The sequence below is a fragment of the Topomyia yanbarensis genome, chromosome 1 (assembly GCF_030247195.1).
Source record: "Topomyia yanbarensis strain Yona2022 chromosome 1, ASM3024719v1, whole genome shotgun sequence".
NCBI lineage: Eukaryota > Metazoa > Arthropoda > Insecta > Diptera > Culicidae > Topomyia > Topomyia yanbarensis.
The window spans coordinates 87,098,698-87,124,721 of NC_080670.1; the positions used below are offsets into that span (position 1 = coordinate 87,098,698).

The 26,024-nt window shown below is 34.4% G+C and overlaps 1 protein-coding gene and 2 long non-coding RNA genes across 7 annotated transcripts in view; all 3 read left to right on the forward strand.

The window, feature by feature from the left end:
* The window catches only part of LOC131694093 (uncharacterized), a 29,653-nt gene extending 22,993 nt beyond the window's left edge, over window positions 1-6,660 (forward strand). For 3 of the 5 annotated variants that reach the window (XM_058982504.1, XM_058982511.1, XM_058982522.1), the window contains 4 exons: window positions 1,414-1,746; window positions 1,805-1,919; window positions 2,566-2,690; window positions 2,755-3,093. In XM_058982504.1, coding sequence (XP_058838487.1) covers window positions 1,414-1,746; window positions 1,805-1,919; window positions 2,566-2,690; window positions 2,755-3,009 — 828 coding nt within the window. In that variant the 3' untranslated portion in view covers window positions 3,010-3,093. Of the gene's footprint in view, window positions 1-1,413; window positions 1,747-1,804; window positions 1,920-2,565; window positions 2,691-2,754; window positions 3,094-5,502; window positions 5,642-5,695 lie in introns of those variants that run through there. The other 2 variants (XR_009306411.1, XM_058982536.1) reach the window with 2 other exon arrangements.
* A 4,578-nt stretch (window positions 6,661-11,238) lies between these two features.
* LOC131694199 (uncharacterized) lies at window positions 11,239-12,954 on the forward strand. The gene is made up of 3 exons (XR_009306441.1): window positions 11,239-11,281; window positions 11,969-12,102; window positions 12,162-12,954. It is a non-coding gene; the product is annotated as an uncharacterized LOC131694199 (long non-coding RNA).
* A 4,917-nt stretch (window positions 12,955-17,871) lies between these two features.
* LOC131694202 (uncharacterized) lies at window positions 17,872-19,759 on the forward strand. The gene is made up of 3 exons (XR_009306442.1): window positions 17,872-17,914; window positions 18,602-18,735; window positions 18,795-19,759. It is a non-coding gene; the product is annotated as an uncharacterized LOC131694202 (long non-coding RNA).
* The last annotated feature ends 6,265 nt before the right edge of the window (window positions 19,760-26,024 follow it).

The following is a 26,024-nucleotide window of genomic DNA, read 5'->3' on the forward strand; positions in this document are numbered from 1 at the left end:
TTTAAATGTTATTTAAAAACCATACCGATTTTTACACCAATTATTCATCCAAAATGCTCACCAAAGACGCCTTTCCATTGAATGGAACGAACATTCGCGATCAAGACATTTAAAAGAGCGGATTGAAGAAAAATTAAAGTTACGATGTTATTAGTATCACGCTCAAGCTTCGTCGTTTTACTTTCGTTGGTTTGGTATCTTTGTCGCACTTACGTTATTTCAGTTTCGTCAATTGTGGTGACTAATCTTATCATTTTTAATCAATTCTATGACTGAACTGTTCCGCCGAGGCAGTATGCCAATGAGGACAACCAACATTTGTAGTTTGTCACTTTTGAGCAGTGTGTTGAAGACAAATAAAGGTTACGTTATTCTGAGCATCACTCTTACACTTTCGACATTTTTCAATCAGTCGATTTTAGTGTCTCATTTTTGCTCGCATTGTCACAAGTATTTAGATTTGATCTACTGTAGGATAGATTTAGATAATCAAAAATAAAAATGTGCTGAAAGTGCATTAGTGGTGCTTAGAATAACATTACTTGCATTCTTTTTCTCTAAAATATTGGCTAGAATTAAGGAACTGCGTGCTCTTGTTCCCCTTATAGAAACATTACCTATATTGAGCATTTTAGTAGAAAGATTGTAATATATTTTAATGATTTAGTTACAAAAACCGATTAAATTAAAATAACGTGTCACAGCAGTACCAAACCTAACGTAACTAACATGACGAAACTGTATTTATGCACTGTAGACGTGTCAGTTGTTTGTTCGTCATTATTTCGATTGCGCATTTTTCAGCTGCATTACCGAATAATTAAACGAATGTTTGTCAGCATGTACATTAAGATGCGTAGAATGCGGGGGAGTGATAATCTCAGTTTGTTTACATTTGTTAGTTACGGTGTTTTCAAAAATCATGCTTGAATTGAACTTTACTGGGTTCTAGCAGAAGAGCAGGTCACTGGATGTGTTTCATTCCCACTACTGCTAGAAAATACAACATCGCACAATCATCTGCCCCAGCGTTTTTCATTGAAGAGCGGCATAAGTTTTTGTCTTTGTGACAGTGTACAATTAAAATACCTAAAACAAGGTAAAACAGTTCAATAATATGTAATATTTAAAATAAATACATGTTTATTTTAGTTAGTAGTTTCAATTATTTTTAACGATTTAGCGATATAAACTACAATCAAACATGATCTATCACTATACACATAACTGTCCCATGCCTAGGAGCCTACTGGAGCGGCAGTATATGGCTGCAGTATCTCTATTCAATATATTCTATGTTGAAATATTAATAATAAATCTAACTCAATATACCTTCAACAATTTGTTCATTAAAGTAATTAATGTTAATTAATGTTAACCTTATGCTGAATGAGATATTTTTATCTATTTCAGTCGGCTTTCTTCTGGTGGCATAGTGGCAACGAGAAAGGACCTCATTCGGGATATATCTACCACCGAGTCCGCAACATGATCAAGGCATTGCCTAAAGAGCTAAAAAAGTATCGGCGTATGCCTGAATGCGCAGTGGCAGATTCGGTTTCAAATTCAATTCTGGAAAAGGCAACTCAACTTTCAACAATCATGGCTTCCGTGGAAAACTACACAGAGATCAAACAGGGTATGGACGAATGCTTCCCTTTGCACCAATTACTTCTTAAAGAAAGAAAAGGTACCAAAGCGATCATCCAAACACTTCCACACATAACATCGTTCAAAGGGAGGATGGTAATTTTTTGACTATGCTTTCAAATGCTATTGCACTAATTTGAATAATATTTTTCAGATCCATGATGCGTTCTACCGATTGAATCCTGTTGTTGCAAAGGATATAGATTTCACACCCATTCTATCCCAAGGGTTGCTTCTAGTTCCGAATAGCTTCAGGGAAGTTGAAGATGGTATGTTATATTTTGTGTGTTTCGCCGTTATTTCCATGGTGCTTAGAGTTCTAAGGTGATTCGTCTTTGGTAGTAAGTAGGTGAGGAATGAGGCAAGTGTGCAGCAGGCTGCGGGGAAGAAAAATGACAGCGAACAACTTTGTTTACCAACTGAAATCCAAGCAAACATATGTAGAGAACTAGTAAACAATGTTGTTAACTGTCGTTTCTAAAACCAACATGGCTGATCGGCATTTTTGAGCATCGAATCACCTGAGAATAAAAACTCCTTGGTTATTTCTATCAACTATTCCATATTAACTTTTCAAAAGGGCTTTTGTATTTGTCAAGAAACTTTTGTTTTACTGATTTCTATTAATATACAATAATTACAACGCATAAAACATTTGGCAATGCTTCTACGAAGGGTAAAGATGTGGATTAACGATTAGTGATTAGTTTTCATTGAATTCCATTCTGAAGCGGAATAACGAGCAAAATAAGTTTGTTTACAAAAAAACTCGTTAGGCCTTTTGCAAAATGAATATTTAATTTTACGGTTATAGTTTCATGAATATACTATTCTTTAAAAATAAGTTCTACTGTCAGGTTCTCAAAATTTCGTTACACGTTAAAGTTTAGTTATGTTTTTCTATTTTCAATACAGTTTATTTAAGAGGATTACTAAGAATTTTCTCAAGCTTGTCCAGAAAAGGAATAAACGAATCTGGCAATAAAGTCTGGGATTCCATAGAGCAACTCTATGCTGCACCTATAATCCAGTGGACACAGGTATTAAACAAAAATATATGTTGTAGAGATGAATAACTGCTAAACAATTATAATTATTTTTCAGAACTTAAGTGAATATTTGGCACTGGCAGGGGAAGTACCGCACTTGATTTGTGAAGCCGAAATGTTTAAAATGGGTACATACAGTATCGCTATGGATGGCGTTATCGTCATGACGGACTCTTCATTCAGGAATATTGTTGATATATTCTTCAAAGCGTTCTCCGTCTTTGGGACACAGGTTCCAACACGTCTTCAGATGCTGGACGATTTATTATGTATACTTGTATACAAAACTAAAATCAGAGCTCACGAATAACAGTTAACAAAGTTGCAATGTCAATTAAAGAAACCTTGAATGGTCAGCTTCTTTGATTTAAAGATATGTTTAATAAAAATAGCAATGTAGAAAACAAATCAAATTGCGTGAAATTATTGACGGATATTGTTGTTTTATGGTGACTTTAATCATGTTGTTTTATGGTGACTTTAAAAGTATATATTTTCATGATAATGAGTAAATTTAACTCATTATTCAATATCAACAAAAGTGAGTCATTTCTACTCAGTTTTGGAAGAAAGCAGGTTTACTAAAAAATGAATAAACCCCCTTCTACTCATTTTTGAGTAGGTACGGTTTTTGCTAGATTGAGTAGCTTTTGATTCATTTTTGAGTAGCCGTGGGTAAGCGTGTGGTATTCCAGTAGATACAGAACACTAGATTAGGATTGTCGCTGGCATCAGTGGTTGGAACATCATTCCCAGTTAAGCTCAGACGGAAATGAACCGGAATTCTGGCTGGTTCCAGTTCGTATTCCGGCTCCAGTGACACAACCGATTCTAGTTAGAATCGGTTGTGTCACTGGAGCCCGTGTACGAACTGGAACCAGCCAGAATTCCAGTTAATTTCCGGCTGAATTTTACTGGGTTGTTTTGATTCCGGGATATACTATAGTTAAATATATACTATAGTATACTATAGTTAAATGCGTGGAACAAAATTTGTTAAATGACATTACAAAAATAAAAATCAATACATAACCAACCCTAGTTACTGTAAAAATCTTGTTGTGGTATTATAGTATAACATTGTGCTTCACTGTAAATGGTTATTATTGTTCTGTCACAGTGACATGGTTTTGTTTCTGTTCTATTCGAGTTCATCGAAGAAAAATCCGCTTAAAATAACCTGAATCCTGCGTTGGCTCGAATTCTTTGAATAAATTTAAACACGTTTTTCAATGATTAATTAGCATTGAATAAATCATATGAAATAATATTTGAAATGGTTTTCGCTGGGATGCTCCGTTTGCCATGAATCTATTTTGTAATTTGATCAAAGTCACTCAAAGTTACAGCAAATATTCCGGTTGCCAGAAAAAAATAAATAGTCTGTATTCTACGCAGTGTTGCGCATTCCTCTGTACGGGACTCTATATTGTATACAGACTCTATTGACTAATCTATGTGGAGTTGTGTTAGTGCGAGATTGAGGTTAAATCGGGTAGTTTTTTTGCCAAATGAGGTTAAATCAGATGGCGAATTGAAAACATAGCGTTATATGTATGTTGTCTATACACATTGCAACTGTGTTGGTGTCCTAGACGTCAAATAAGTCAATAGAGTCTATAGAGTCTGTATACAATATAGAGTCCCGTACAGAGGAATGCGCAACACTGCGTAGAATACAGATTATTTATTTTTTTCTGGCAACCGGAATATTTGCTGTAACTTTGAGTGACTTTGATCAAATTACAAAATAGATTCATGGCAAACGGAGCATCCCAGCGAAAACCATTTCAAATATTATTTCATATCATTTATTCAATGCTAATTAATCATTGAAAAACGTGTTTAAATTTATTCAAAGAATTCGAGCCAACGCAGGATTCAGGTTATTTTAAGCGGATTTTTCTTCGATGAACTCGAATAGAACAGAAACAAAACCATGTCACTGTGACAGAACAATAATAACCATTTACAGTGAAGCACAATGTTATACTATAATACCACAACAAGATTTTTACAGTAACTAGGGTTGGTTATGTATTGATTTTTATTTTTGTAATGTCATTTAACAAATTTTGTTCCACGCATTTAACATGTAATGCCAGGGATGCGAAAGGTACTGGTAAACTACATTTTTTTCGGTATATTTACATTTTCACAAGCCGTACAGCCCGCTACAGCGACGCATCACTACAGCTCTTGCCAGAACGGTAGCCAAACCGAGTACATTTTCCCGTAGAGCAGTAGAATACATTTTTGTTTTGCTGCTGTACTCCGACTGCTCGGTGAAAGTGTGGCGTAGTAAAGTTTGTTCTCTCGTTTTGTACACTTTTCTCTGCGTAGTCAAAGGGAGAGGACCGCACACGAAAGCGTTGATGCCGGTCGTGGCATAAACGAATCGCATTTATTGTCGTCGTTTGTGATTGAAAATATTGAATAGATTAAAAACATTAAAAAGTGTAAAATAAGGAAAGAGAAGCTGTACCGCTCGCGTCTGGTGACTGTACTGGGGGCAGTATTTCTTTGTCACGTTACTGCTTTGCTTACAGACTGCCGTACAGCGCTGGGCGTCCTGCAATAGCGCACGACAGCAACGTCGAAAGAGAAATGAGAATGTAGGCAGAAAAAATACAGCCGCAGAAAAGGTCTTTGCTGTAATGCTAATTTGCTGTATCATTGTTTATTGGAAACTGAAATTAATTGTTACTTGAAATTTTAGTGTGTTTATTGCAAGAACACTGCTTGAATAACGTCCATGCTAAATTGAATTAAAGATAACATGAAGTTGCTTACTTTATTACAGTTCATGTCTGAAATTCCTTCATCATCTTGTAAGTCGGACGATATAAAATGGTTAATGAACTTACCCGAAGGCATCCGTAAATCAAACAAATCAAATCAGATCAAAAAGAGTATAATGAACAGATGGAAGAAAAAGTAAACCAAGTGGATAATACCAAATATAATCAGGATCTAAAATGTCTTCCTTTTTTCAGGTGGATCTTGTGGAGTTGGAGTATTCTAAAGATTTTTGACGATAGCGTGTTCGATAACTCAGAACGTAATGTAGTGTACCATATTGCAGGATACATTTTTAAGAGTGTCCCGAAACATTATACTGTTTGTGAGGCATGCTTTACAACATGTACTAGTACGACCCCATTTTCAAAACAATTTACAAAGTATATTATCCTCAAAGATTTTAGTGGGGAATGTAACAGAAGTGGTTTATTTGTTTTTTAACACTCATGAAATCACTTACCATAAATATCTTTGAAGAAGAATGTCATAATATTCGCAAGATAATCGAGCATGTAACGTTCCGTTTGTGAATTTATCAACAATACAAAAAAGGGAAAATAAGCCTGAGAGTCGTTCAATGGCACTGTAGAGGTTCGGCGAATCAATTGAAATATGCATTCATCACGTTCTTGTTAACTTGCTGATTTTTGTAGACAATATAAGAAATCCATATCAACTTTTGAATAGGGCTAATAAGTTATGTAAACAAACTTTTGTTTGATTTCTCTTAATTTATTATACTTTCAACACAGAAAACATTTGAAATTGATTATACCAAGGGTAAAGATGTTGATTCATGTGTATTTTTCATTAAATTCAATTCGGCATCAGAATAATGAGCGAAATAAGTTTGTTTGCAAAAATCTCATTAACCCTTTTGAAGAATTAATATTGAAATGAGGAAAGGTAAATATATAAATAAATAGATGTTCACTCCAATTATTGTAATATTTTCCTACCAATAACAATACTCCTCTTGCGAGCACGCATGAGGACATTGACTTATTTGACGTCTAGGACACCAACACAGTTGCAATGTGTATAGACAACATACATATAAAGCTATGTTTTCAATTCGCCATCTGATTTAACCTCATTTGGCAAAAAAACTACCCGATTTAACCTCAATCTCGCACTAACACAACTCCACATAGATTAGTCAATAGCTAAAGAAGTATGTTTGTTTACTTTGCACGATAGGTAGCCGGTGACATGTTCGATTGGTAGATTTGGCTTCATTCTGTGCGAGCCTTTATATAAGTAAACAACGCCTTTGGGATATACCTGTCAAATGGGCCAAATAAAAAAATCAAAAAATAATCCTCTATCGTTGTTTCATAGCGACTAATCATTTTTGTTTCTATTGAGTTCTTGTCGCCCGGTTTCACGAACACTTCTGTAGCTTCCTGGTTGAAAACAATCCCATTTGATTTTGCCGTCTTTGTTTATTATTTTCCACCAGCTAGTGATGTAGTGTTTATGTCATGTGTCGTGTACGTACATGAGCCGTAGAAATGTCTATTAGCCAGCAAAACAATGGCCATTCTTGGTTGATGTATTTTCACTAATTAGAATGTACAACTTGTCTAAATCTGTACTGAATTTTAATGAATTTTCATTTCCTTGTGCGGTATATACAAACTCTTCCATTTCATAACAATAACAGTTGAAAATGTACACCGAGAAAATTCGTTATATTGAATATATTGATTTCACGCATATTTTTTTGCAACTTGTAGCACATAAAAATTATCTGTCACGCATAGATATCATGTGAAAACTAATGAAATTATAATAGTATGCAACATAGAAATTTGTTTCATAGCAGATATCACGTAATTTTTCTGTTTGCCTCTCGTTTATTCTGCTGTAAATTTTATGCATTGGACGTTTTCGATCTTGAATGTATGAAAATCACAGCAGAATAAACAAGACTGAATTGAAGAAAGGCAAACTCTGCATTTTACTAATTCGAAGTTCAACTAAACGGTTTGAGGTTACAAGCAGGCCATGTTTTTCTGCGTGTACCAAAAGTGCGGACCAAAGACTTTTACTAGAGAGACTTTCGATAACTTGACAGATATATACCGAAAGCAAAACAAACATGTTCCGAGCGAGGGTCTGCCCCAAAGCTGCCATAATTTGATGTTGGAACGGTCTATCCCTGAGAATGATCATAGGAAGGGCAATCCCTCGGTTCCGAGGCGAAAACAATGGGAACACCAGCGACAATCCTTATCTAGTGTTCTGTATCTACTGCACGGAAACGAAAAACTACCTAAAATTGAGTTCCTTTGACTCAATCTCGTGGGGGAACTTAAAATTAGGTAAACCGTGTTGAAGGTAGTTTCCATTTAACCACGGCAAAAATTATAACTCATTGATAGGTTTTTTATACTCAAATTTAAGTTGAATTTACCTAATTTTGAGTTCACCCCAAACAACTCAAAAGTACCTTCCTCCACGGAAGACCTCGACTGAGTCGAATCTCTCTTTTTGTTTTTGACAACACTAATAAGTGCGAAAGCGACGCACAACTCAAAAGTAAGTTAAAAGAACTTATTCTGCAGGTTGTTTTATTTAATCGTGTGGTATTCCTGATCAGAGCCGCGCTGCTAAACCCCAGTAAACGAAAAGGCGACTAGGCGTATTTAAATACATTCCAACGTTGTTGGCTTTTGAATCATTGTTGTTCGACGATACTCGAATAGAAATGTATCACGGTGTTCCTAAAACCGTTATTAACTAAAAAAATGACCATAAATTTGGCATACGGCATTCGACAGATACAGTATCCAAGCATCTTCTCAGCGAATTTCAAAATGATCCATCGAGGGATTCGAGAGATATGGCGATTTGAAGTTTTATGATACATTTCATAAGGCTACCAGCAAACACCCACGGGTTTGGTCCAATCTCTATGAACAAAAAAATATTTGTCTACTTATTTAGTACATGGCATTCAAAAGCTATAGTAATCAAGTATATCCCCTGCAAGTTTGGAAATATTTCATTGACGGAATCGAAAGTTATAACGGTTTGGATGTGGTATGCGGTCATAGATGGGTTTTCTACCAGACTTCAAGCGTGAATCCATGTTTGTCCATTGACTATTTAGATCGTTTATACGTGTCGCGATTTTTAAAGGAAACCCTTACCATTTTATTACATAAATATAAAGTACAAATGGTGTTATTAATATGGTGCACTGAAAAAATATGAAAATAGGGTTGTCTACCAAACGTTAAATATAATGTGTAATTTAAAAAAAATAGATGAAAGTTGGAATGTTTACTTCAAAAGGCCATATCTCAATGGTATGTTGACTGATTCTAATTATTTTTTCATTATTGAACAGGTAGACGTTTCATCGTTAATTTTCATCAAGAAGAATATAAAATAGAGTTGGCTACTTTAAACAATAGACAACTTAATTATCCTTAACTATATGTATTATCACTATTTAGTAAATATCTTTATATTCAAAACGACGACCTTTCTATACATTAGTTGAATGCAACGAACGCAAACTATAAATCATGGAAAAATAAAACCATAAATTCAATACATATATTCAAAAATATGAAGGTATTTGCTGATTCAGATCAATTTATGTTATTTTGTACAATCGTGATTCGCTGGTTGGGTTGACAGATGTTAAAAATGGGGGATGTTATTAGTAGGGGGATCAAAGGGGATGTTATTAGTACAAGTTCATCTGCTCATATCTCTAACTGTTGTCAGTTTGATTGTCGAATTGAATTTAACATGAGAATTTGACATTCAGATGTCGACAATGGACCAACTAGCGCGGAGGTCCATCTAAAAAGCGGCTCCTGTTAAAAATTGAGCGACCAGCGAATCACGACTGTGTTAGTTTTAACATTTCATATATTCATAATTTGTAGTAAACAGCAATTGCAATCAACTAGTATATAAAAATTGATAGGCCGCTATTTTTAATACAAAAATAATCACTAAATAATTATAATACATGTAGTTGAGACCAATTATATTGTCTATTTTTTATGTAGACAACTCTATTTTCTATTCTTCTTGATGAAAATTAACGATGAAACGTCTACCTGTTCAATAATGAAAAAATAATTAGAATCAGTCAACATACCATTGAGATATGGCCTTTTGAAGTAAACATTCCAACTTTCATCTATTTTTTTTAATTTACACATTATATTTAACGTTTGGTAGACAACCCTATTTCCATATTTTTTCAGTGCACCATATAAATAACACCTTTCGTGCATTATATTTATGTAATTAAATGGTAAGGTTTCCTTTAAAAGTCGCGACACGTATAAACGATCTAAATAGTCAATGGACAAACACGGATTCACGCTTGAAGTCTGGTAGAAAACCCATCTATGACCGCATACCACATCCAAACCGTTATAACTTTCGATTCCGTCAATGAAATATTTTCAAACTTGCAATGGATATACTTGATTACTATATCTTTCGAATTCCATGTACTAAATAAGTAGACAAAATTTTTTTTGTTTATAGAGATTGGACCAAACCCGTGGGTGTTTGCTGGTAGCCTTATGAAACGTATCATAAAACTTCAAATCGCCATATATCTCGAATCCCTCAATGGATCGTTTTGAAATTCACTGAGAAGATGCTTGGATACTGTATCTGTCGAATGCCGTATGCCAAATTTATGGTCATTTTTTTTTAGTTAATAACGGTTTTAGGAACACCGTGGTATAGTAACAAAACCATGATTTTCACTGTGACAGTACAGTAATTTTACAATAATTTACAGTAAGTTTTAGTGTTATGCTACAATACAAAAACAATAAACTTTAACGTTTTTACAGTAAATTTCAATGTTAAATAGACTTGTACAATGAAAAAGGGGGTGGTTATGTATCTTAACATTAAAAAAAATCAATTTTTCTCCATACATTTTTTTCTCGAACACAGTAAAATTTAATGTGAATGCACTGTATCAGTTCTTTGCTGAACAGTGAAATTTTGTTGTTACATGAAATTTTATTGAAAATCTGTGAGAACTTGGCAACGAACAATGTTGAAACAGTAATAACTATAATATTTATTGTTTTATGATTGTTTGTAGGGTAAATGCTATTGTAAAATTCTATCCGGGTACTCTAGAATTAAGCTAAAAGAACTCAATTTAGATAGTTTTTTCGCATGTGTGTATTCCCGTGGGAAAAAGAAATGGTGCTGAATTATTTGAGATGAAATCAAAACATTTGGCACTGGAAAAACCGGTAGTTGAACTAGTGTTATAAACAAATCAAACTTTTTCGGCATGAATTTGCATCTGTGAGGAATGCAGGAACACTGCGTAGAATACAGATTATTTATTTTTTTCTGGCAACCGGAATATTTGCTGTAACTTTGAGTGACTTTGATCAAATTACAAAATAGATTCATGGCAAACGGAGCATCCCAGCGAAAACCATTTCAAATATTATTTCATATCATTTATTCAATGCTAATTAATCATTGAAAAACGTGTTTAAATTTATTCAAAGAATTCGAGCCAACGCAGGATTCAGGTTATTTTAAGCGGATTTTTCTTCGATGAACTCGAATAGAACAGAAACAAAACCATGTCACTGTGACAGAACAATAATAACCATTTACAGTGAAGCACAATGTTATACTATAATACCACAACAAGATTTTTACAGTAACTAGGGTTGGTTATGTATTGATTTTTATTTTTGTAATGTCATTTAACAAATTTTGTTCCACGCATTTAACATGTAATGCCAGGGATGCGAAAGGTACTGGTAAACTACATTTTTTTCGGTATATTTACATTTTCACAAGCCGTACAGCCCGCTACAGCGACGCATCACTACAGCTCTTGCCAGAACGGTAGCCAAACCGAGTACATTTTCCCGTAGAGCAGTAGAATACATTTTTGTTTTGCTGCTGTACTCCGACTGCTCGGTGAAAGTGTGGCGTAGTAAAGTTTGTTCTCTCGTTTTGTACACTTTTCTCTGCGTAGTCAAAGGGAGAGGACCGCACACGAAAGCGTTGATGCCGGTCGTGGCATAAACGAATCGCATTTATTGTCGTCGTTTGTGATTGAAAATATTGAATAGATTAAAAACATTAAAAAGTGTAAAATAAGGAAAGAGAAGCTGTACCGCTCGCGTCTGGTGACTGTACTGGGGGCAGTATTTCTTTGTCACGTTACTGCTTTGCTTACAGACTGCCGTACAGCGCTGGGCGTCCTGCAATAGCGCACGACAGCAACGTCGAAAGAGAAATGAGAATGTAGGCAGAAAAAATACAGCCGCAGAAAAGGTCTTTGCTGTAATGCTAATTTGCTGTATCATTGTTTATTGGAAACTGAAATTAATTGTTACTTGAAATTTTAGTGTGTTTATTGCAAGAACACTGCTTGAATAACGTCCATGCTAAATTGAATTAAAGATAACATGAAGTTGCTTACTTTATTACAGTTCATGTCTGAAATTCCTTCATCATCTTGTAAGTCGGACGATATAAAATGGTTAATGAACTTACCCGAAGGCATCCGTAAATCAAACAAATCAAATCAGATCAAAAAGAGTATAATGAACAGATGGAAGAAAAAGTAAACCAAGTGGATAATACCAAATATAATCAGGATCTAAAATGTCTTCCTTTTTTCAGGTGGATCTTGTGGAGTTGGAGTATTCTAAAGATTTTTGACGATAGCGTGTTCGATAACTCAGAACGTAATGTAGTGTACCATATTGCAGGATACATTTTTAAGAGTGTCCCGAAACATTATACTGTTTGTGAGGCATGCTTTACAACATGTACTAGTACGACCCCATTTTCAAAACAATTTACAAAGTATATTATCCTCAAAGATTTTAGTGGGGAATGTAACAGAAGTGGTTTATTTGTTTTTTAACACTCATGAAATCACTTACCATAAATATCTTTGAAGAAGAATGTCATAATATTCGCAAGATAATCGAGCATGTAACGTTCCGTTTGTGAATTTATCAACAATACAAAAAAGGGAAAATAAGCCTGAGAGTCGTTCAATGGCACTGTAGAGGTTCGGCGAATCAATTGAAATATGCATTCATCACGTTCTTGTTAACTTGCTGATTTTTGTAGACAATATAAGAAATCCATATCAACTTTTGAATAGGGCTAATAAGTTATGTAAACAAACTTTTGTTTGATTTCTCTTAATTTATTATACTTTCAACACAGAAAACATTTGAAATTGATTATACCAAGGGTAAAGATGTTGATTCATGTGTATTTTTCATTAAATTCAATTCGGCATCAGAATAATGAGCGAAATAAGTTTGTTTGCAAAAATCTCATTAACCCTTTTGAAGAATTAATATTGAAATGAGGAAAGGTAAATATATAAATAAATAGATGTTCACTCCAATTATTGTAATATTTTCCTACCAATAACAATACTCCTCTTGCGAGCACGCATGAGGACATTGACTTATTTGACGTCTAGGACACCAACACAGTTGCAATGTGTATAGACAACATACATATAAAGCTATGTTTTCAATTCGCCATCTGATTTAACCTCATTTGGCAAAAAAACTACCCGATTTAACCTCAATCTCGCACTAACACAACTCCACATAGATTAGTCAATTGACTTATTTGACGTCTAGGACACCAACACAGTTGCAATGTGTATAGACAACATACATATAAAGCTATGTTTTCAATTCGCCATCTGATTTAACCTCATTTGGCAAAAAAAACTACCCGATTTAACCTCAATCTCGCACTAACACAACTCCACATAGATTAGTCAATAGCTAAAGAAGTATGTTTGTTTACTTTGCACGATAGGTAGCCGGTGACATGTTCGATTGGTAGATTTGGCTTCATTCTGTGCGAGCCTTTATATAAGTAAACAACGCCTTTGGGATATACCTGTCAAATGGGCCAAATAAAAAAATCAAAAAATAATCCTCTATCGTTGTTTCATAGCGACTAATCATTTTTGTTTCTATTGAGTTCTTGTCGCCCGGTTTCACGAACACTTCTGTAGCTTCCTGGTTGAAAACAATCCCATTTGATTTTGCCGTCTTTGTTTATTATTTTCCACCAGCTAGTGATGTAGTGTTTATGTCATGTGTCGTGTACGTACATGAGCCGTAGAAATGTCTATTAGCCAGCAAAACAATGGCCATTCTTGGTTGATGTATTTTCACTAATTAGAATGTACAACTTGTCTAAATCTGTACTGAATTTTAATGAATTTTCATTTCCTTGTGCGGTATATACAAACTCTTCCATTTCATAACAATAACAGTTGAAAATGTACACCGAGAAAATTCGTTATATTGAATATATTGATTTCACGCATATTTTTTTGCAACTTGTAGCACATAAAAATTATCTGTCACGCATAGATATCATGTGAAAACTAATGAAATTATAATAGTATGCAACATAGAAATTTGTTTCATAGCAGATATCACGTAATTTTTCTGTTTGCCTCTCGTTTATTCTGCTGTAAATTTTATGCATTGGACGTTTTCGATCTTGAATGTATGAAAATCACAGCAGAATAAACAAGACTGAATTGAAGAAAGGCAAACTCTGCATTTTACTAATTCGAAGTTCAACTAAACGGTTTGAGGTTACAAGCAGGCCATGTTTTTCTGCGTGTACCAAAAGTGCGGACCAAAGACTTTTACTAGAGAGACTTTCGATAACTTGACAGATATATACCGAAAGCAAAACAAACATGTTCCGAGCGAGGGTCTGCCCCAAAGCTGCCATAATTTGATGTTGGAACGGTCTATCCCTGAGAATGATCATAGGAAGGGCAATCCCTCGGTTCCGAGGCGAAAACAATGGGAACACCAGCGACAATCCTTATCTAGTGTTCTGTATCTACTGCACGGAAACGAAAAACTACCTAAAATTGAGTTCCTTTGACTCAATCTCGTGGGGGAACTTAAAATTAGGTAAACCGTGTTGAAGGTAGTTTCCATTTAACCACGGCAAAAATTACAACTCATTGATAGGTTTTTTATACTCAAATTTAAGTTGAATTTACCTAATTTTGAGTTCACCCCAAACAACTCAAAAGTACCTTCCTCCACGGAAGACCTCGACTGAGTCGAATCTCTCTTTTTGTTTTTGACAACACTAATAAGTGCGAAAGCGACGCACAACTCAAAAGTAAGTTAAAAGAACTTATTCTGCAGGTTGTTTTATTTAATCGTGTGGTATTCCTGATCAGAGCCGCGCTGCTAAACCCCAGTAAACGAAAAGGCGACTAGGCGTATTTAAATACATTCCAACGTTGTTGGCTTTTGAATCATTGTTGTTCGACGATACTCGAATAGAAATGTATCACGGTGTTCCTAAAACCGTTATTAACTAAAAAAATGACCATAAATTTGGCATACGGCATTCGACAGATACAGTATCCAAGCATCTTCTCAGCGAATTTCAAAATGATCCATCGAGGGATTCGAGAGATATGGCGATTTGAAGTTTTATGATACATTTCATAAGGCTACCAGCAAACACCCACGGGTTTGGTCCAATCTCTATGAACAAAAAAATATTTGTCTACTTATTTAGTACATGGCATTCAAAAGCTATAGTAATCAAGTATATCCCCTGCAAGTTTGGAAATATTTCATTGACGGAATCGAAAGTTATAACGGTTTGGATGTGGTATGCGGTCATAGATGGGTTTTCTACCAGACTTCAAGCGTGAATCCATGTTTGTCCATTGACTATTTAGATCGTTTATACGTGTCGCGATTTTTAAAGGAAACCCTTACCATTTTATTACATAAATATAAAGTACAAATGGTGTTATTAATATGGTGCACTGAAAAAATATGAAAATAGGGTTGTCTACCAAACGTTAAATATAATGTGTAATTTAAAAAAAATAGATGAAAGTTGGAATGTTTACTTCAAAAGGCCATATCTCAATGGTATGTTGACTGATTCTAATTATTTTTTCATTATTGAACAGGTAGACGTTTCATCGTTAATTTTCATCAAGAAGAATATAAAATAGAGTTGGCTACTTTAAACAATAGACAACTTAATTATCCTTAACTATATGTATTATCACTATTTAGTAAATATCTTTATATTCAAAACGACGACCTTTCTATACATTAGTTGAATGCAACGAACGCAAACTATAAATCATGGAAAAATAAAACCATAAATTCAATACATATATTCAAAAATATGAAGGTATTTGCTGATTCAGATCAATTTATGTTATTTTGTACAATCGTGATTCGCTGGTTGGGTTGACAGATGTTAAAAATGGGGGATGTTATTAGTAGGGGGATCAAAGGGGATGTTATTAGTACAAGTTCATCTGCTCATATCTCTAACTGTTGTCAGTTTGATTGTCGAATTGAATTTAACATGAGAATTTGACATTCAGATGTCGACAATGGACCAACTAGCGCGGAGGTCCATCTAAAAAGCGGCTCCTGTTAAAAATTGAGCGACCAGCGAATCACGACTGTGTTAGTTTTAACATTTCATATATTCATAATTTGTAGTAAACAGCAATTGCAATCAACTAGTATATAAAAATTGATAGGCCGCTATTTTTAATACAAAAATAATCACTAAATAATTATAATACATGTAGTTGAGACCAATTATATTGTCTATTTTTTATGTAGACAACTCTATTTTCTATTCTTCTTGATGAAAATTAACGATGAAACGTCTACCTGTTCAATAATGAAAAAATAATTAGAATCAGTCAACATACCATTGAGATATGGCCTTTTGAAGTAAACATTCCAACTTTCATCTATTTTTTTTAATTTACACATTATATTTAACGTTTGGTAGACAACCCTATTTCCATATTTTTTCAGTGCACCATATAAATAACACCTTTCGTGCATTATATTTATGTAATTAAATGGTAAGGTTTCCTTTAAAAGTCGCGACACGTATAAACGATCTAAATAGTCAATGGACAAACACGGATTCACGCTTGAAGTCTGGTAGAAAACCCATCTATGACCGCATACCACATCCAAACCGTTATAACTTTCGATTCCGTCAATGAAATATTTTCAAACTTGCAATGGATATACTTGATTACTATATCTTTCGAATTCCATGTACTAAATAAGTAGACAAAATTTTTTTTGTTTATAGAGATTGGACCAAACCCGTGGGTGTTTGCTGGTAGCCTTATGAAACGTATCATAAAACTTCAAATCGCCATATATCTCGAATCCCTCAATGGATCGTTTTGAAATTCACTGAGAAGATGCTTGGATACTGTATCTGTCGAATGCCGTATGCCAAATTTATGGTCATTTTTTTTTAGTTAATAACGGTTTTAGGAACACCGTGGTATAGTAACAAAACCATGATTTTCACTGTGACAGTACAGTAATTTTACAATAATTTACAGTAAGTTTTAGTGTTATGCTACAATACAAAAACAATAAACTTTAACGTTTTTACAGTAAATTTCAATGTTAAATAGACTTGTACAATGAAAAAGGGGGTGGTTATGTATCTTAACATTAAAAAAAATCAATTTTTCTCCATACATTTTTTTCTCGAACACAGTAAAATTTAATGTGAATGCACTGTATCAGTTCTTTGCTGAACAGTGAAATTTTGTTGTTACATGAAATTTTATTGAAAATCTGTGAGAACTTGGCAACGAACAATGTTGAAACAGTAATAACTATAATATTTATTGTTTTATGATTGTTTGTAGGGTAAATGCTATTGTAAAATTCTATCCGGGTACTCTAGAATTAAGCTAAAAGAACTCAATTTAGATAGTTTTTTCGCATGTGTGTATTCCCGTGGGAAAAAGAAATGGTGCTGAATTATTTGAGATGAAATCAAAACATTTGGCACTGGAAAAACCGGTAGTTGAACTAGTGTTATAAACAAATCAAACTTTTTCGGCATGAATTTGCATCTGTGAGGAATGCAGGAACACTGCGTAGAATACAGATTATTTATTTTTTTCTGGCAACCGGAATATTTGCTGTAACTTTGAGTGACTTTGATCAAATTACAAAATAGATTCATGGCAAACGGAGCATCCCAGCGAAAACCATTTCAAATATTATTTCATATCATTTATTCAATGCTAATTAATCATTGAAAAACGTGTTTAAATTTATTCAAAGAATTCGAGCCAACGCAGGATTCAGGTTATTTTAAGCGGATTTTTCTTCGATGAACTCGAATAGAACAGAAACAAAACCATGTCACTGTGACAGAACAATAATAACCATTTACAGTGAAGCACAATGTTATACTATAATACCACAACAAGATTTTTACAGTAACTAGGGTTGGTTATGTATTGATTTTTATTTTTGTAATGTCATTTAACAAATTTTGTTCCACGCATTTAACATGTAATGCCAGGGATGCGAAAGGTACTGGTAAACTACATTTTTTTCGGTATATTTACATTTTCACAAGCCGTACAGCCCGCTACAGCGACGCATCACTACAGCTCTTGCCAGAACGGTAGCCAAACCGAGTACATTTTCCCGTAGAGCAGTAGAATACATTTTTGTTTTGCTGCTGTACTCCGACTGCTCGGTGAAAGTGTGGCGTAGTAAAGTTTGTTCTCTCGTTTTGTACACTTTTCTCTGCGTAGTCAAAGGGAGAGGACCGCACACGAAAGCGTTGATGCCGGTCGTGGCATAAACGAATCGCATTTATTGTCGTCGTTTGTGATTGAAAATATTGAATAGATTAAAAACATTAAAAAGTGTAAAATAAGGAAAGAGAAGCTGTACCGCTCGCGTCTGGTGACTGTACTGGGGGCAGTATTTCTTTGTCACGTTACTGCTTTGCTTACAGACTGCCGTACAGCGCTGGGCGTCCTGCAATAGCGCACGACAGCAACGTCGAAAGAGAAATGAGAATGTAGGCAGAAAAAATACAGCCGCAGAAAAGGTCTTTGCTGTAATGCTAATTTGCTGTATCATTGTTTATTGGAAACTGAAATTAATTGTTACTTGAAATTTTAGTGTGTTTATTGCAAGAACACTGCTTGAATAACGTCCATGCTAAATTGAATTAAAGATAACATGAAGTTGCTTACTTTATTACAGTTCATGTCTGAAATTCCTTCATCATCTTGTAAGTCGGACGATATAAAATGGTTAATGAACTTACCCGAAGGCATCCGTAAATCAAACAAATCAAATCAGATCAAAAAGAGTATAATGAACAGATGGAAGAAAAAGTAAACCAAGTGGATAATACCAAATATAATCAGGATCTAAAATGTCTTCCTTTTTTCAGGTGGATCTTGTGGAGTTGGAGTATTCTAAAGATTTTTGACGATAGCGTGTTCGATAACTCAGAACGTAATGTAGTGTACCATATTGCAGGATACATTTTTAAGAGTGTCCCGAAACATTATACTGTTTGTGAGGCATGCTTTACAACATGTACTAGTACGACCCCATTTTCAAAACAATTTACAAAGTATATTATCCTCAAAGATTTTAGTGGGGAATGTAACAGAAGTGGTTTATTTGTTTTTTAACACTCATGAAATCACTTACCATAAATATCTTTGAAGAAGAATGTCATAATATTCGCAAGATAATCGAGCATGTAACGTTCCGTTTGTGAATTTATCAACAATACAAAAAAGGGAAAATAAGCCTGAGAGTCGTTCAATGGCACTGTAGAGGTTCGGCGAATCAATTGAAATATGCATTCATCACGTTCTTGTTAACTTGCTGATTTTTGTAGACAATATAAGAAATCCATATCAACTTTTGAATAGGGCTAATAAGTTATGTAAACAAACTTTTGTTTGATTTCTCTTAATTTATTATACTTTCAACACAGAAAACATTTGAAATTGATTATACCAAGGGTAAAGATGTTGATTCATGTGTATTTTTCATTAAATTCAATTCGGCATCAGAATAATGAGCGAAATAAGTTTGTTTGCAAAAATCTCATTAACCCTTTTGAAGAATTAATATTGAAATGAGGAAAGGTAAATATATAAATAAATAGATGTTCACTCCAATTATTGTAATATTTTCCTACCAATAACAATACTCCTCTTGCGAGCACGCATGAGGACATTGACTTATTTGACGTCTAGGACACCAACACAGTTGCAATGTGTATAGACAACATACATATAAAGCTATGTTTTCAATTCGCCATCTGATTTAACCTCATTTGGCAAAAAAACTACCCGATTTAACCTCAATCTCGCACTAACACAACTCCACATAGATTAGTCAATAGCTAAAGAAGTATGTTTGTTTACTTTGCACGATAGGTAGCCGGTGACATGTTCGATTGGTAGATTTGGCTTCATTCTGTGCGAGCCTTTATATAAGTAAACAACGCCTTTGGGATATACCTGTCAAATGGGCCAAATAAAAAAATCAAAAAATAATCCTCTATCGTTGTTTCATAGCGACTAATCATTTTTGTTTCTATTGAGTTCTTGTCGCCCGGTTTCACGAACACTTCTGTAGCTTCCTGGTTGAAAACAATCCCATTTGATTTTGCCGTCTTTGTTTATTATTTTCCACCAGCTAGTGATGTAGTGTTTATGTCATGTGTCGTGTACGTACATGAGCCGTAGAAATGTCTATTAGCCAGCAAAACAATGGCCATTCTTGGTTGATGTATTTTCACTAATTAGAATGTACAACTTGTCTAAATCTGTACTGAATTTTAATGAATTTTCATTTCCTTGTGCGGTATATACAAACTCTTCCATTTCATAACAATAACAGTTGAAAATGTACACCGAGAAAATTCGTTATATTGAATATATTGATTTCACGCATATTTTTTTGCAACTTGTAGCACATAAAAATTATCTGTCACGCATAGATATCATGTGAAAACTAATGAAATTATAATAGTATGCAACATAGAAATTTGTTTCATAGCAGATATCACGTAATTTTTCTGTTTGCCTCTCGTTTATTCTGCTGTAAATTTTATGCATTGGACGTTTTCGATCTTGAATGTATGAAAATCACAGCAGAATAAACAAGACTGAATTGAAGAAAGGCAAACTCTGCATTTTACTAATTCGAAGTTCAACTAAACGGTTTGAGGTTACAAGCAGGCCATGTTTTTCTGCGTGTACCAAAAGTGCGGACCAAAGACTTTTACTAGAGAGACTTTCGATAACTTGACAGATATATACCGAAAGCAAAACAAACATGTTCCGAGCGAGGGTCTGCCCCAAAGCTGCCATAATTTGATGTTGGAACGGTCTATCCCTGAGAATGATCATAGGAAGGGCAATCCCTCGGTTCCGAGGCGAAAACAATGGGAACACCAGCGACAATCCTTATCTAGTGTTCTGTATCTACTGCACGGAAACGAAAAACTACCTAAAATTGAGTTCCTTTGACTCAATCTCGTGGGGGAACTTAAAATTAGGTAAACCGTGTTGAAGGTAGTTTCCATTTAACCACGGCAAAAATTACAACTCATTGATAGGTTTTTTATACTCAAATTTAAGTTGAATTTACCTAATTTTGAGTTCACCCCAAACAACTCAAAAGTACCTTCCTCCACGGAAGACCTCGACTGAGTCGAATCTCTCTTTTTGTTTTTGACAACACTAATAAGTGCGAAAGCGACGCACAACTCAAAAGTAAGTTAAAAGAACTTATTCTGCAGGTTGTTTTATTTAATCGTGTGGTATTCCTGATCAGAGCCGCGCTGCTAAACCCCAGTAAACGAAAAGGCGACTAGGCGTATTTAAATACATTCCAACGTTGTTGGCTTTTGAATCATTGTTGTTCGACGATACTCGAATAGAAATGTATCACGGTGTTCCTAAAACCGTTATTAACTAAAAAAATGACCATAAATTTGGCATACGGCATTCGACAGATACAGTATCCAAGCATCTTCTCAGCGAATTTCAAAATGATCCATCGAGGGATTCGAGAGATATGGCGATTTGAAGTTTTATGATACATTTCATAAGGCTACCAGCAAACACCCACGGGTTTGGTCCAATCTCTATGAACAAAAAAATATTTGTCTACTTATTTAGTACATGGCATTCAAAAGCTATAGTAATCAAGTATATCCCCTGCAAGTTTGGAAATATTTCATTGACGGAATCGAAAGTTATAACGGTTTGGATGTGGTATGCGGTCATAGATGGGTTTTCTACCAGACTTCAAGCGTGAATCCATGTTTGTCCATTGACTATTTAGATCGTTTATACGTGTCGCGATTTTTAAAGGAAACCCTTACCATTTTATTACATAAATATAAAGTACAAATGGTGTTATTAATATGGTGCACTGAAAAAATATGAAAATAGGGTTGTCTACCAAACGTTAAATATAATGTGTAATTTAAAAAAAATAGATGAAAGTTGGAATGTTTACTTCAAAAGGCCATATCTCAATGGTATGTTGACTGATTCTAATTATTTTTTCATTATTGAACAGGTAGACGTTTCATCGTTAATTTTCATCAAGAAGAATATAAAATAGAGTTGGCTACTTTAAACAATAGACAACTTAATTATCCTTAACTATATGTATTATCACTATTTAGTAAATATCTTTATATTCAAAACGACGACCTTTCTATACATTAGTTGAATGCAACGAACGCAAACTATAAATCATGGAAAAATAAAACCATAAATTCAATACATATATTCAAAAATATGAAGGTATTTGCTGATTCAGATCAATTTATGTTATTTTGTACAATCGTGATTCGCTGGTTGGGTTGACAGATGTTAAAAATGGGGGATGTTATTAGTAGGGGGATCAAAGGGGATGTTATTAGTACAAGTTCATCTGCTCATATCTCTAACTGTTGTCAGTTTGATTGTCGAATTGAATTTAACATGAGAATTTGACATTCAGATGTCGACAATGGACCAACTAGCGCGGAGGTCCATCTAAAAAGCGGCTCCTGTTAAAAATTGAGCGACCAGCGAATCACGACTGTGTTAGTTTTAACATTTCATATATTCATAATTTGTAGTAAACAGCAATTGCAATCAACTAGTATATAAAAATTGATAGGCCGCTATTTTTAATACAAAAATAATCACTAAATAATTATAATACATGTAGTTGAGACCAATTATATTGTCTATTTTTTATGTAGACAACTCTATTTTCTATTCTTCTTGATGAAAATTAACGATGAAACGTCTACCTGTTCAATAATGAAAAAATAATTAGAATCAGTCAACATACCATTGAGATATGGCCTTTTGAAGTAAACATTCCAACTTTCATCTATTTTTTTTAATTTACACATTATATTTAACGTTTGGTAGACAACCCTATTTCCATATTTTTTCAGTGCACCATATAAATAACACCTTTCGTGCATTATATTTATGTAATTAAATGGTAAGGTTTCCTTTAAAAGTCGCGACACGTATAAACGATCTAAATAGTCAATGGACAAACACGGATTCACGCTTGAAGTCTGGTAGAAAACCCATCTATGACCGCATACCACATCCAAACCGTTATAACTTTCGATTCCGTCAATGAAATATTTTCAAACTTGCAATGGATATACTTGATTACTATATCTTTCGAATTTCATGTACTAAATAAGTAGACAAAATTTTTTTTGTTTATAGAGATTGGACCAAACCCGTGGGTGTTTGCTGGTAGCCTTATGAAACGTATCATAAAACTTCAAATCGCCATATATCTCGAATCCCTCAATGGATCGTTTTGAAATTCACTGAGAAGATGCTTGGATACTGTATCTGTCGAATGCCGTATGCCAAATTTATGGTCATTTTTTTTTAGTTAATAACGGTTTTAGGAACACCGTGGTATAGTAACAAAACCATGATTTTCACTGTGACAGTACAGTAATTTTACAATAATTTACAGTAAGTTTTAGTGTTATGCTACAATACAAAAACAATAAACTTTAACGTTTTTACAGTAAATTTCAATGTTAAATAGACTTGTACAATGAAAAAGGGGGTGGTTATGTATCTTAACATTAAAAAAAATCAATTTTTCTCCATACATTTTTTTCTCGAACACAGTAAAATTTAATGTGAATGCACTGTATCAGTTCTTTGCTGAACAGTGAAATTTTGTTGTTACATGAAATTTTATTGAAAATCTGTGAGAACTTGGCAACGAACAATGTTGAAACAGTAATAACTATAATATTTATTGTTTTATGATTGTTTGTAGGGTAAATGCTATTGTAAAATTCTATCCGGGTACTCTAGAATTAAGCTAAAAGAACTCAATTTAGATAGTTTTTTCGCATGTGTGTATTCCCGTGGGAAAAAGAAATGGTGCTGAATTATTTGAGATGAAATCAAAACATTTGGCACTGGAAAAACCGGTAGTTGAACTAGTGTTATAAACAAATCAAACTTTTTCGGCATGAATTTGCATCTGTGATTGTAATTGAGCTGTCAGATACCTGAACGGTTGCCCAAGATTATAAAGCAGAAATGTGGAAACACTCGTTATTTTTTAAGTGTGTTGATTTCTTGCAGACAAAATCAATAATGGGTCAGGCGGTTTTGCTTGAATAGAATATCACTGGGAGCCCAAGAACTCGTACAGCGTTTCAACGTAAGAAAAATTGAAAAAATGAAAATTGTTGGCGTCCTGAATAACCCGTGCGAGCAAAAACATATTTTTCTTTAAAGGGGAGGTGAAGGAGGATGTGGAATACTGGTTACCGTATACGTGAGATGCTAGGCGACGTTAGGTCAAATGCACTTCGGCACAAGAAGTACCACAGAAGATGGACACGACAGCGTGATCGCATCGGGCTCTTCCTCTTTCGTTCGCAGACCATCACCGAGGCTAGACGCATAGGTAAGTTGCTCCGTACAGGCCAAGTGCCTTTCCGGCTAGCGAGCGGTCGGTTAAGCCGAAGCATTTGGCAGAACCCCACAAATCCCACAAATCTCTAGAATAAGATGGTAGATTCCACATATGAAAATGCTTTGTAAGATTGAGAAAAATCCTTTTTACTACACTGGTCAAGTTACAGTTGAGATATTGAACAATTCCAAAAATGTAGCAAAGTTTCATGGTTTGAAAGCATTTACTAAAAATGCTGTCTCAGCCCCTCGACCGAATTTTCATAACATTTGTTCACGAAAATTTTTATAATGAATAGTACTTTCTAAAACATGCCTTTGGTTTATTGAAAAAAAAAATATTGACATTCGTTTTGTGTGAATTTTCTTCAAAATTAACCAAAAAAATATTTTTTTCGCCATGATTAAGAGGTTCTATAATTAATATAAGGACTTTTTGTAAAAAACTTTTAAATTTTCTCTGAGGTCCACAGAAAAATGAAAAAAATATATTAAAAATAATTGGGCTTTGAATAAGTTGCAAAAACCACTTATATACGACAATATTGCTCAAAAATGACCATTTTTCATAAATCGCATTAGCGGAACCTCTAGATAATTTTTTAGAAACTTGATTTGTTCTACAAAAATGCTTAAAATGTGCTTATCTTTCATTATAGGGTTGAACACCATGACTTTTCGAACATCGATTTTTTTGGGACAGCCTATTGTACAGCTAAATGCCAATCACTCCATTCTTTTCAATTTCGTTGCATTCCCTAGAACCATCTTTGGTGGATATTGAAGCCAACATGATAATATTGACTAATGGGGAGGTATTTTCAACGACCGACAGAGAACGATTTGAATATTTCTCCGATTACAAAAATAATGCCGATAAATCTCCTTTTTAATACAAACCATATCTATCTAATATAGCTGTCCCTTGGATAGTTTACTTCCGGACCATATCGCGTAATCTAACTAAACAGCACTCTGGCGTGTACGAATAAATATTTGTATACGTTACCGTCCGGGAAGTAGAGATTGATGGTGCAGTCTCCAGAACGGGTAAAATATGGGAATGGCTCCTTCCAGAACCCTACGCTTCAGTCAGTAAAAATTCTTGTATGCAAGCAATTGCGTTAAGCAACAATCGAGGAATATAAAGAAATCAACTTATTTTCCATTGGCCTCATTTCGATCCTTTCGCCGAATCTGTTCTTCCAAACTTTGTTCTGTTGAACGGGGCTCGTCTAACTGTTCGCCTTTTTGTGCATGAACTGCCGACGTTGCAAACAATAGGGTTATATTAGGGCCTTGCCTCTAGCGTTTAATTTTTGGTTCATTATGGATACGCTAATAAGTAACTCACCCTAGTAACAATTGTGGTTTATGATAGTTTTATAGCCACTGATAAAACTTAGATTGCACTTGTAGCGTACTATAAAACTTCAATTGTTACTTGGGTCACGGTCCCTCGAAATGTCAAACCCAACCATGACGTTCTTTTTTGTTGGGATTTGGAACCACCACGACCATTGAGTTGACCTATTGTGGTATTATACCCCAGCTTAGTATCGCATCGGTTCAGACCAACGAGTTACCATTGAGGGTAACTGTTGTTGTGTGATGGTATCCCAGCCTGGTATAATTCTTAGAATGAATTTAACTATCACGTTGGAATTTTCTAA